The sequence below is a fragment of the Cetorhinus maximus genome, chromosome 9 (assembly GCF_964194155.1).
Source record: "Cetorhinus maximus chromosome 9, sCetMax3.hap1.1, whole genome shotgun sequence".
Classification (NCBI taxonomy): Eukaryota; Metazoa; Chordata; class Chondrichthyes; order Lamniformes; family Cetorhinidae; genus Cetorhinus; species Cetorhinus maximus.
Window position 1 is genome coordinate 113,388,995 of NC_135887.1, and position 11,940 is coordinate 113,400,934.

An 11,940-nucleotide genomic window follows, 5' to 3' on the forward strand; every position below is an offset into this window, starting at 1 on the left:
CATGCTGGTGCTTTTGCTCCACAAGATTCTTCTCCCACTCCTCTTCATCTCACCCTATCAGCATATCCTTCTATTCCTTTTTCCCTTGTGTGTTTACCTAGCTTCCCCTTAATGCATCTACACTATTCATCTTAACCACTCCATGTGGTAGCAAGTTCCACACTCCCACCAATCTGAGTAAAGAAGTTTCTTCCGAATTCCTTATTGGATTTATTAGTGACTATCTTATACTTATGGCCTCTGATTTTAGATTTCTCCAAAAGTGGAAACATCTCCTCTTCGTCAATCCTATCAAATCCCTTCATAATTTTAAAAACTGAAGCCTCACCCGTTGGCCCTCTCTTTTCAGAGAAAAAAGGCTTTGCTGATGGGTGTAACCTCTGGGTTCTGTTATCAATCCTGTAAATCTTATTGTATCGTCTCCAGCGCCTTTATATTCTGTTTATGATGTGGGAGACCAGAATTGTTCACGGTACTCAAAGTTTAACCTCAAGTTTCAATGTAACCTCTCTGTTAGAGGGATAGAATCGAAAAGCAATGAACCTCAGTGCTTGGTTTTGCTTTTTTTAAAATATAAAATTGGCCTTATTAACCTGTGTTGCTATTTTTAGTGATTTGTGTATCTGTACCCCTAGATTCTCTTCTCCTTTACCCCATTTAGACTCAAAGCAGTCTCGTTATTTTTCCTACCAAAATTCACGACCTCACACTTAACAATATGGAAATTTATTTGCAAATTCACTTCAGTCTGACTGCCCCTCATCACAACCCCTTCTTATTTTGAATGCACCATATCAAGCAGACCATCATGCCCTGGGTAAGGAGACACCATAGTCTAGCAAGATCCCAATATTACAGCCTCCAACAGGAACTGCTAGGATAGCAATCTGGAGCATAGGTTCCTTTTGAGTGGTCCCTTCTGTAACCCTGGTGCATCACTCAGTGAAAGCACAGACTGTTCTGCTCTAAAATGACCCTGACTGGTGCTGAAACTGAAAACAACAGGGACACTGAAATGAAATCCAACACTGGTCACTAGTCACAAAATCTAGTCAAACAACCTGGTACAACAGTACTGCAACACTCAATGATTGAACTCTAAAATTGAATTGTAAGTCACTGGTTGTCGAGTCTGGGAGGTTTAATTTTGTGATTTAATGTGGTTACCGCAGCTCATCTGCTGTTGAAACCCACATCTCTGTCTTTGTTACCTCCTGACCTGACTATTCCAGCACACTCTAGGCTGACCTCCCACATTTTACCCTCCGGTAACTTAAGATCATCCAAAATTCTGCTGCCTGTGTCCTTACTCGCACCAAGTCCCGTTCACCCATCAATCCTGTGCTCGCTGACCAACATTGCCTCCCGGTTAAGCAATGCCTCAATTTTAAACTCTTGGCCTCATTTCCAAATTCCTCCTGGGCTTTGGCCCTCCCTACTTCTGTAATCTTCTCAAGCCCTACAACCCTCCCAGATCTCTACACTTTTCTAATGCTGGCCTCTTGCACATCCTCAATTTTAATCGACCAACCACTAACAAACACACCTTCAACTGCCTGGACTCTAAGGTCTGGAATTCCCTCCCAAAACCTCATCACTCTTCTCTCCTCCTCGGAGATGCTTCTTAAAATCTGCCTCCTTAACCAAGTTTTTGGTCATATGCCCTGGTCTGTAGGCTCAGTGTCAATTTTTTTTCTGATAAAGCTCCTGCGAAGCACCTTTGGACATCCTATTATGGTAAAGGGGCTTATATAAATATAAGTTGTTGTTGGCTGCACATGGCAAGTCAGAGAATGAAGAATAGGAAGTGATGAAGTGGGTGAATGCATTGCTGCACCAGAACACCTGGCACACTGTCTCCTCACGGCTCTCCCATTTATCCGGGATTCCAAAACCATGACGCAGGCATGGAAGGTTTCAAGGTTGGTCCAGGCTGTTTCTGTAGAATTAAATCAGAAGCCCCTGCCTTAGCAAGAAAATCATTGGGATTACCAGCAACAGGTTGTTACTCCAAGGGGATCAGGAATACAAGAAGCAGAGTGCCGAATGAAGTCATCTCCCAGGGAGAGGTCCCTTTAAAGCTGCCAGTTTGAAAATGAGTCTAGATTCCAGTTAGGAAGCTGGTTTTGGGGGAGGGGGGGGTGGGGGGGGGGGGTGGAATATGAGAAAGACCTAGACGTTTAAGAAGCAGCAATAAGTTATGAGAAAATATATCTTTACAACTGGACAAAATGTCATGCAATCTTAAAACTATCGGATATTTTGGAATAATAGAACAATTTTTAAATGTGCTGCCAGTGTTTTTTTAATAGATTTTTCTCTGCTTTTCTGTAGGGTAAATCTGATTTCTTTCTATTTTATAAATGACATGGGTATCATTATCATAATCTTAAATCAAGACTGATTCAGCCCAGTGAGGAGGTTTACTGCCACTGAAATGATATTGCGCTTGTTAACTTTGCTTTCGCTATCAAAGGAAATGCTTCCTCCAGTGTGATACAAAGCAATAAGCACGCCACGGTCCCCACCATGACAACTCTTTCAAACCCATCCAGGCAGATTTCCTTCCCTAAAGGATATTAATGAACCAGTTGGGATTTACAACAATGTTTCATGGTTAATATAATTGATACAAGCTTTTTAATTTCAGATTTATTTATATAACTGAATTTAAATTCCCCAGTTATCATAGTGGGATAGGAACTTTTGTCTCCGGATCATTAATCCAGGTTCCTGGATTACTAATCGAGGGACATAACCACTATGCTACCGTTCCTGGTTGTGCCTCAGCCAATGAGTGAAGGCTCAAACAGAAGCTTGGAGAAAATGAAATGAATGACGCAGGGAGGAACATAAACCAGGAATCATTAAGATGTCCGCAATGAGGCCGGAACTGTAGCACTGGTCTGAAGGGAAGTGGAACCAAAATGCTTGAAAGGAGGAATCTTACCCTGCTTAACTCCACTCCCAATCTAGCAGGCTGAAACCTTTTCATGCAGGCAACAAACTTGGTGATGTTGGTAACCCTGCGCAGTGAGTATTTGATAGCATTATGAGCAGTGGATGATGCAGAGCCAGAGTCCAACTCGTTAAGGAAGCTTAACTGATTACCTCTCAGCAGACTGTGATTCTCATCCAGGTCAGGGGTTACAGTCCCCATAACTGGAGGAAGGAAACCCAGAATGAAAAAACGGTAAAATCTGGGAAATAAGAACACTGGTCTGAATGGGTCCGGTATACCTTAAAATGGAACACCAGTAAAGACTGGGAAATATGAGTACTGGTCCGAACTGTTTTTTTCCTTCTGGGAAGTCAGCCATGCTTCCTGGTTGCAATAGCTTATGGAATGACTCCTGCTGTAAGTATGATCAGCTGCAAAGCACCAGTAATACAACATCAATGACATGACGACATCATCAAGAGACACACATGAACTTTGACGCATGGGTCAAGTATCAAAGAGCAACATTAGCATCCATGGGACTGGGTCTGTCAAAAGTTATCAATGCCTTCAGCAGGGAAAGAGAGGAAAGTTCTGAGGGAAGGGATGGCCTCTAATCTCCCTTGCTGAATGGCTTTCCGTGACGGTCACCAAGCACAGCCAGATATTCTCCATTTGCGCATGTACAACACAGTGTGCATTTATATTACATCTTTATCAAAGCAAAAGTGACTTATGGGCACTTCATGAAAGTGGCATCAAATTTTGCTTGACAATCGAGCGAGATAAGGTAACTTTTACGTTTTAGGTTATCAGCTTCGCTTTGTCCAGCGAACGTGAGCTGTGCCCTTGATGTTACCACATTAATTGGTGCTTGAAACAAAACAGGCAGGGAGACCGAGTAACTGAACGAACACTGGTGGTTTATTGGAATTAAGAACAGGACACTAACACAATGTGTGCTTCTTCAATCACCTCCAGCTCTAGACTTACAGTTACCAAATTAGCCCATGCTGTGTAGCGATTGGTCAATACAGTCACATGGCCAACTAACTACATTCTCTTAAAGGTACATAGCGCTCCACTTTACCACAGTAACATTAGGAACAGATGACCAAAAAGCTTGGTTAACAAGGTAGGTTTTAAGAAGTATTTTAAAGGAGGACAGAGGGTAGAGAGAGAAGTGGTTTAGAGAGGGAATTGCAGAGCTTAGGATCCAGGTAACTGAAAGCATGGCTGCCAATGGTGAAGCAATTAAAATCAGAGTTGCAGAAGAGACCAGAGTTGGAGGAGCTCAGAGATTTCAGAGGGTTGTAGAGCTGGATAATGGTACAGAGATGGATTGAGAGGGGAGGGGAGGCAAGACTTTGAAAATAAGGTTGAGAATTTTAAAATCTTGACTAAGGATAGAGAGGAGAAGGCCGTTAATGTTGCAGCAATGCTACTAGACTGTCAGCTACCATAAGGACTAGCAGCTGCAGCGCAGGCCAATCTGCCCCTCTTGCCTGCTTTGTCATTCAACAAGATCATGGCTGATCTTTTAGCATAACTCCACTTTTCCAACCTATCCCCATATTCCTTTATTTCCTTAATGTTGAAACATCCATTGACCTCTGTCTTGAATATACTCAAACACTGAGCGTCCACAGCTTCTTTGGGTAGAGGATTCCAAAGATTCACAACCCTCTGAGTAAATAAATTTTTCCTCATCTCAGCCTGAAAATAAGGGGTTGGCCATTCTAGACCGGGACCCCATGATCTAGACTCCACAAGCAGGGGAAACAGCCTCTCTAGCGTTTGCCCTGTTAAGCCCTCTAAGCATTTTCTATATTTCAATATGATCCAGGGTGACTAGGCGTCCCTAATTTTACAGGAACACCCAGTAATTGAGGTGACTGCCCTGTGTCCCAGGTTGTATTTTACCAGGTTGCATGGCTGCCAACGTTTTGCATGTATTTCTGGCCTTTAAATTTTGCACTTGCACAGCATGCATCTGCGTGTATGCACTGCTCCCAACTGCCCAATCTCACAGGTTCACCATTCCAAATCCCACCGCTCTCAAGTTCGCCAGAAACCCTGGCACTCTTGCCCCACCCCCCAAGAGGTCACCCTGATACGATCACCTCCCATTCTTCTACACTCGACTCAAACTGGGCCCATGTTTTAGATAGAAAATTAAACATTTGTATATCATAGAATCACAGTAGAATGATGCAGTGGAGGAGGCCATTTAGCTCATTGGGTCCGTGCCTAACACACATTTCTCATCAGCCTTCCCTTTCACACTTTATCGGGAACACTCCGGCCGCTATATAACAGCACATCCTCCATGGGCAATAGAGAGAGAGAGAGGGGGGGAAAACACACTACTACTGCTAATTCGAAATGATCCATGAATCCAATTTATTTTTCACTAAAGGTCTGCCGTGCTGTTTTATTTAAGTTGCTTAAATTGAACTGGAGTATTGAAGTTTTTCTAATCCAAAAGCAATTTTGGATTAACAGGAGTTGACTGTATCTCTGAGCTTTGATCCTTCCATGACCTCAGGAAGTGTTTTACAGCCAATGGAGTGCAGTCACTGTTGTGAAGTAGGAAACGTGGCAGACGATTTGCAGACAGAAAAATCACACAAAAAGCAAAGTAATAAGAAGCAGACGATAAGTTTTTGTGATGTTGATTGAGAGATAAATGTTGGCCAAGACACAGGAGGGAACTCCCCCGCTCATCTTCAAAATGTGCCATGGGATCTTTTATATCCACCAGACGGGGCCTTGGTTTAACATCCTCGGTGCTGCACTGCAAATGCCAGCATTAGAATATGTGCTCATGCCCCTGAAGTGAGGCTTGAACCTTTTGAATCCTGTGTCACATTGAGGGAAATTGGCAACATCGACTTTCTGACATGTCTCTTCTATTTGCAGATCACAAGTCACAAACAAAATTGAGAATGCTTTGGACCCGACACGCTCTCCAGTTCATGGATTTGCCAGTGGCAAGCGTCAGTAAATGGAGCAGGCTAACTTTCCTCTTTCATATCTCCTCACTGTCCATTTGCAATCAGCAAGGATGATACCAGAACCGAGTTTATACCTATTAGGAAAAACTGAACAGGCTAGAATGCATTCCCCTATAAAAGTGAAGTCTAAAGGGTGACCTGATAAAAGGGCTCTAAAGTTATGAAGGGGTTTGATAGGGTAGACAACAACTTATGTCAATACAGCACTTTCAGCATAATAAAACATCCTAAGGTGCTTCACATTATAAAATCAAGTGACACTGAGCCACATAAGGTCAGTTGACAAATCGCTTTATCAAAGAGGTATGTTTTAAGGATTGACTTCGGGGAGGAAAGCGAGGTAGACTGAAGAGATTCCAGAGTTTAGGCCCTAGGCAGCTGAAGACTGTGGAATGAGTGATGTTCAAGAGGCCAGAATTAGAAGGTAGATATCGGAGGGTTCTGGAGCTGGAGGAGATTACAGGGAGGGATGAGGCCACGGTGGGATTTGAAAACATGGATGAGAATTTTAAAATTGAGACGTTGCTTGTTCAGGAGCCAGTGTTGCTCAACGAGCACAGGGGTGAAAGGGGAATGGGACTTGGTGCAAGTTAATTCAATTTTTATGTAGACATAGAGGAGGTATTTCCCCTTGTAGGTGAGACCAAAACTAGGGCCATAAATCTAAGATAATCACTAATAAATCCAACAGGGAATTCAGGAGAAACGTCTTTACACAAAGTGGTGAGAATGTGGACCTTGCTACTACATGGAGTAGTTGAGATGAATAGTATTGATACATTTAAGGGGAAGCTAGAGAAATACAGGAGGGAGACAGGAACAGAAGCTAACACTGATAAGGCAGGACGAGGTGGTATGGGAGGAGACTTGTGTGGAGCATAAACACCAGTACAGACCAGTTGGGCAGAATGGCCTGTTCCTGTGATGTGCTTTCTACATAGAATTAGAATGAATCACAGACCTGCCATTACTCAACTTCTCCAGAGCTAACTGGTTTAGGAAGAGGAGAAAGGTGGGGAGAAGAGAAAGGAGTTGCAGAGGGTGCTTACTGAGGTGTTAAATTGTTTTGCTTCTATGCCTAATACACATTGCCTAGGGAGACTCTGCCTACTTTACTGCCCATAAAAGTTCTGGTATGTTTGTACTTGACACAACTTCAGTCTCTCCAAATAAAGAGCCCGTCATTATTTACTGTATTCTGAAACAGGAGGTCAATGCAGACTCGATGGGCCGAATGCCCTACTTCTGCTCCTACATCTTATTTCTACTCCTCAATAATAATATGGCTGTTCACACAATGGGTACTGCATACTCATAGAAACATACAATGAACAATATAGCACTGGAGGCTAAATGGACCATAGCTATCTAATTTAGTCCCACTTCCCCCCCTCCATGCATCCCAACCACCGCTCTTTCCTGCAAATTATTTCTTTAAACTACTTATCCAATCCCCTTTAGAATATTATGATTGAATCTGCTTCAATCGCCCTTTCGAGGCAGTGCATTCCAGATCACACCTCCTCTCTGCTTAAAAAAAAATCTCCGTCCAGCTCTTTTACCTTAAACTTGTATCTATCCAGTGGTTAGTGATCCCGCCCTCAGTGGAAACAGTTTCTCCTTATTTACTAACGTATGTACTAAATAGCAGGGGGAAGTTTGCCAAAGGAACCAGATCTTAAGCCTTTTTTTTCAGAAAGCAATTTCATTTCTTTGAATTATAGAATACCATGTTCTGCCAAGACCATCAATGAAATATTAGTTTAACGTAAATCAGCATAATGCACGAGACAACATTTTCCAACTTCTCTGTAGGAGATCCCAGCAAATATTGACACACTCCCAGGGACTCTCATCACCCCTCCTCCTTTGTCCCATCTTCTGAAAGGCCAGGGCCCACTACCCAACATAAAAAGATGCAGAAAATGAATACAGAGACAGAAATAACATGTAGCAAGACATCAAATACAGAAATCGGATCACCCCGGGAAGCGCGATTTGAAGACATACACTTCAAAAGGGAGTCACAGCACATGCTCAGAAACACCCCCTTTCACCCATTCAGCACAAATCAACAATTATTGCCATGGTTTCTGAGGTCACACTAGGCCCATGATCTAACCTTCTATACACACTGTATACGTGGGCTTTATAAGCAAACACATGCCAGTTCAAATATGACCCATTCAAAGGTTAGTTTCACAAGCCTCCAAGAGCTCTGCGCTCCTTTAATTCTAATCGTTTGCAAACTCGCCAGCCCAACTTCCATTCGGTCTTATCATTGGTAGCAGTGCCTTCAGCCATTTTGGTCGCAAGCTCTAGAATTCCCTCCCTAACCCTTTCTCTGCCTCTCTACTGCTCCTTTAGGATGCTCTTTAAAACATACATCATTGACCAAGCTCTTGGTCCCCTGTTCTAATGTGGCAAGGTATCAAACAACAGCTTGCATTTTCGTGGCACCTTTAATCTAGTAAAAATTCCTAAGGCACTTCACAGGAGCATTATCAAACAAATTTTGACTGAGCTACATAAGGAGATATTTTGCAGGTGACCAGAACTTGGTCATGGAGGTCGATTTTAAGGAGCGTCGTAAAGGAGGAGAGATGAACACTCTTATGGATGAGATGTTAAAGGCCCATTCCATCTTCTCGAGTAGATGGAAGAGACCCTATTATACTATTTTAAGTGCGGGCGGTGGGGGGGGGGGGGGGGGGGGGGGGGGGGGGGGGTTGGTGGTGGTTGGAGAGTGGTCTAAATTTATTTCCTAGTACACATTACTATTAATACGTACAATTATCTGGTCATTATCGTAATGGTGTTTGTGGAAGCTTGCTGTGCGCCAAGTGCCCGCTATCTTTTCTAAACTACGTTATTTCAAAAGTATGTAATTGATTATAATGCACTTTTGCGATGCCGAGGTTGCGAAAGTCACTACTTTTTTCAAACCATCATTTTTCTCTAATCAGGTGCTTACCTGCTATGATGTCATCCATTTGCTCCAGAGCTGCCTCAAGCATGTGACTGGCATCTGAAGCCATATTGACCAGCAACTGTCCTTAACCAGACCCGATAGGATTATCTCTGCAATAAAAAATATAAAGGCAAAAGCAGAGCTAAAGTTATTAAGATTGTATTTATTGCACTTATATAGCACCTATAATGTAATAAAATATCATAAGGCTCTTCACAGGAGCTATCAAACAAAATCTGACAATGAACCATGTAAAGAGATATTAGGGCAGATGACCAAAAGCTTGGTCAAAGACGTAGAGTTGCCAACTGTGATTAAATGTATTCCTGGAGGTTTCATCACATGACTTGCCCCCACGTTCCAGCCATTAGTGAGCCAACACATCCATCCTTGTATCGTACTGCCTTTCTACGCCAATTGGAAAGCAAAAAAACTCATTACCCATTGGATGATGCTTGGCCATCATCCAAACAACCTTTTTCCCCCAATTTCCAATATTTTAAAATCTGGTAAAGAGAAATGTTCAAACAAAAAAAATGGAGGAATGTAGATGGTTGTAGGGTTGGAGGAGGTCACGAGATAGGGTGAAGGCCACGGAGGGATTTGAAAACAAGGATAAGAATTTAAAATCGATTCGTTACTCAACTGGGAGCCAATGTGGATCTGCAAGCAGAGGACTGATAGGGGAATAGGGCTTGGTTCGAGTTCAGATCCAGTAGCAGTCGTGGATGAACTTAAGCTTACGTGGAATGGAAGATGTGGTTGGCCAGGAGTGCACTGGAATAGTTAAGTCTCAAGGTAGCAAAGGCATGGATGAGAGTTTCAGCAGCAGGTGATGTGAGACGGGACTGACTCGAGCAATGTTATGGAGATAGAAATAGGTGATTTTAGTGATGGCACAGGTATATAGTCAGAAGCCCATCGAGGTCAAACATGACAGCAAGGTTGCAAACAATCTGGTTCCGCTCAGACAGTTGCCAAAGAAAGGAATTAATTTGGTAGCTAGGGAGCAAAATTTGAAGCAGGTCCAAAGACAGTGGCTTTAGTCTGCAGGGTGTTTAATTGGAGGAAATTTCTGCTTAGTCAGTGCTGAATGTCAGACAAGCAGTGTGATCATTTAGAGACAGAATCACAGAATTTTAACGGCACAAAAGGCAGCCATTCGGCCCATCATATCTGCACCAGCTCTCCAAATGAACATTATGACCTAGTGCCATTGCCCTGCCTTTTTCCCTGCACATTGTTTGAACAGAAACAATCATCTAATGCCCTTTTGAACGCCTTGATTGAACCCCTCCACCACACTTTAGGCAATGCATTCCAGACTCGAACCGATCGTAGTGTGAAAAAGTATTTTCTCACGTCACATTTGCTTCTTTTGCAAATCACTTTAAATCTGTGCCCTCTCGTTATTGATCCTTCTACGGCTTCTCCCTATCTACTCTGTCTAGCCCCCTCATGATTTTGAACATCTCTATCAAATCTCCTCTTAGCCTTCTTCTCTCCAAGGAGAACAGTTCCAACCTCTCCAATCTATCTTAGTAACTGAAGTTTCTCATCCCTGCAACCATTCTTGTAAACCTCTTCTGCACCCTGTCCAATGTGTTCACATCCTTCCTATAATATGGTGCCCAGAACTGTACACAATACTCCAGCTGATGTCTAACGAGTGTCCTATATAAATTCAACATAACCTCCTTGCTCTTGTACGTTGTACCCCTATTAATAAAGCCCAGGATACTATATGCTTTATTAACTGCTCTCGCCACCTTCAATGATCTATGCACACATGTACCCAGGTCTTTCTGCTCCTGCATCCGCTTCAAAATTTCACCCATTACTTTATATTGTCTATGTTCTCCCTACCAAAATGCATCACCTCACACTTCTCCACATTGAACTTCATCTGCCACCTATCTGCCCACTCCACCAACTTGTCTACATACTCTTGGAGTTCCACACCGTCCTTGTCGCAGTTCACAACGCTCCCAAGTTTCATATCATCTGCAAACTTTAAAATTGTCCCCTGCACACCAAGATCTAGATCATTTATATCAGGAAGAGGGTCCCAATTCTGACCCTTGGGGAACTCCACTACAAACTTTTCTCCAGCCCGAAAAATATCCATTGACTATTACTCTCTGCTTCATATTTTTCAGCCAAATTTGTATCCACATTGCTACTGTCCCTTTTATTCCATGAGCAATAACTTTTCTCAAGTCTGTTGTGTGGCACTGTATCAAATGCCTTTTGAAAGTCCATGTACACCACATCAACAGCATTACCCTCATTGACCTTTTCTGTTACCTCTTCAAAAAACTCCAGCAAGTTAGTTAAACATGATTTCCCCTTTAGAAATCCATGCTGGTTCTTCCTTATCACCCATATTTTTCCATGTGACTACTAATTCTATCCCAAATAATTCTTTCTAGAATCTTGCCTACCACTGAAGTTAAACTGACTAGTCTGTAATTGCTGAGCTTATCCTTCTAAACTTTTTTGAACAAGGGTGTAATGTTTGCAATTATCTAGTCTTCTCGCACTACCCCTGGGTCTAAGGAAGACTGGCAAATTCTGGTCAGCGCCCCTGCAATTTCTACTTTCACTTCCTTCAATATCATTGGATGCAATTCATCCGGTCCCGGTGCCTTGTCAACTTTAAACACAGACAGTCTATTCAACACTAGATTTAGATTTTGTTACTTTCTCCCTCAGCCTGACTTCACCTATTAACTTACTATTCTCTATAATAGTGCAATCTGTCCCTCCCAGTATTTTGTGCACCCTGATATTCCTCTCTAATATTTTCTCTAGGTTCCCACACCCCTGCCGAGTTAGCTTAAATCCCTATCAACAGCACTGCCCCGCAAGGACAGTGAAGGGGCCGAGAGGGGTGAGTCACTAGTGTACAGAGAAGCTATTGCAAGTGATTCTCGGGTTACAACTAAATAGTCAGAAATGGAACCAGGTGAGAGCTGTCCTAATCAGCTGGACGACAGCAGAGAGGCGTT

General features: G+C 42.8%; 1 protein-coding gene across 4 annotated transcripts in view; it reads right to left on the reverse strand.

The window, feature by feature from the left end:
- ppfibp2b (PPFIA binding protein 2b) overlaps nucleotides 1–11,940 on the reverse strand; it is a 254,599-nt gene that overhangs the window by 161,780 nt on the left and 80,879 nt on the right. For all 4 annotated transcript variants that reach the window (XM_078549397.1, XM_078549395.1, XM_078549396.1 and 1 more), the window contains one exon: nucleotides 8,933–9,039. In XM_078549397.1, the coding sequence (XP_078405523.1) occupies nucleotides 8,933–8,996 (64 nt within the window). In that variant the 5' untranslated portion in view covers nucleotides 8,997–9,039. The remainder of the gene's footprint in view (nucleotides 1–8,932; nucleotides 9,040–11,940) is intronic.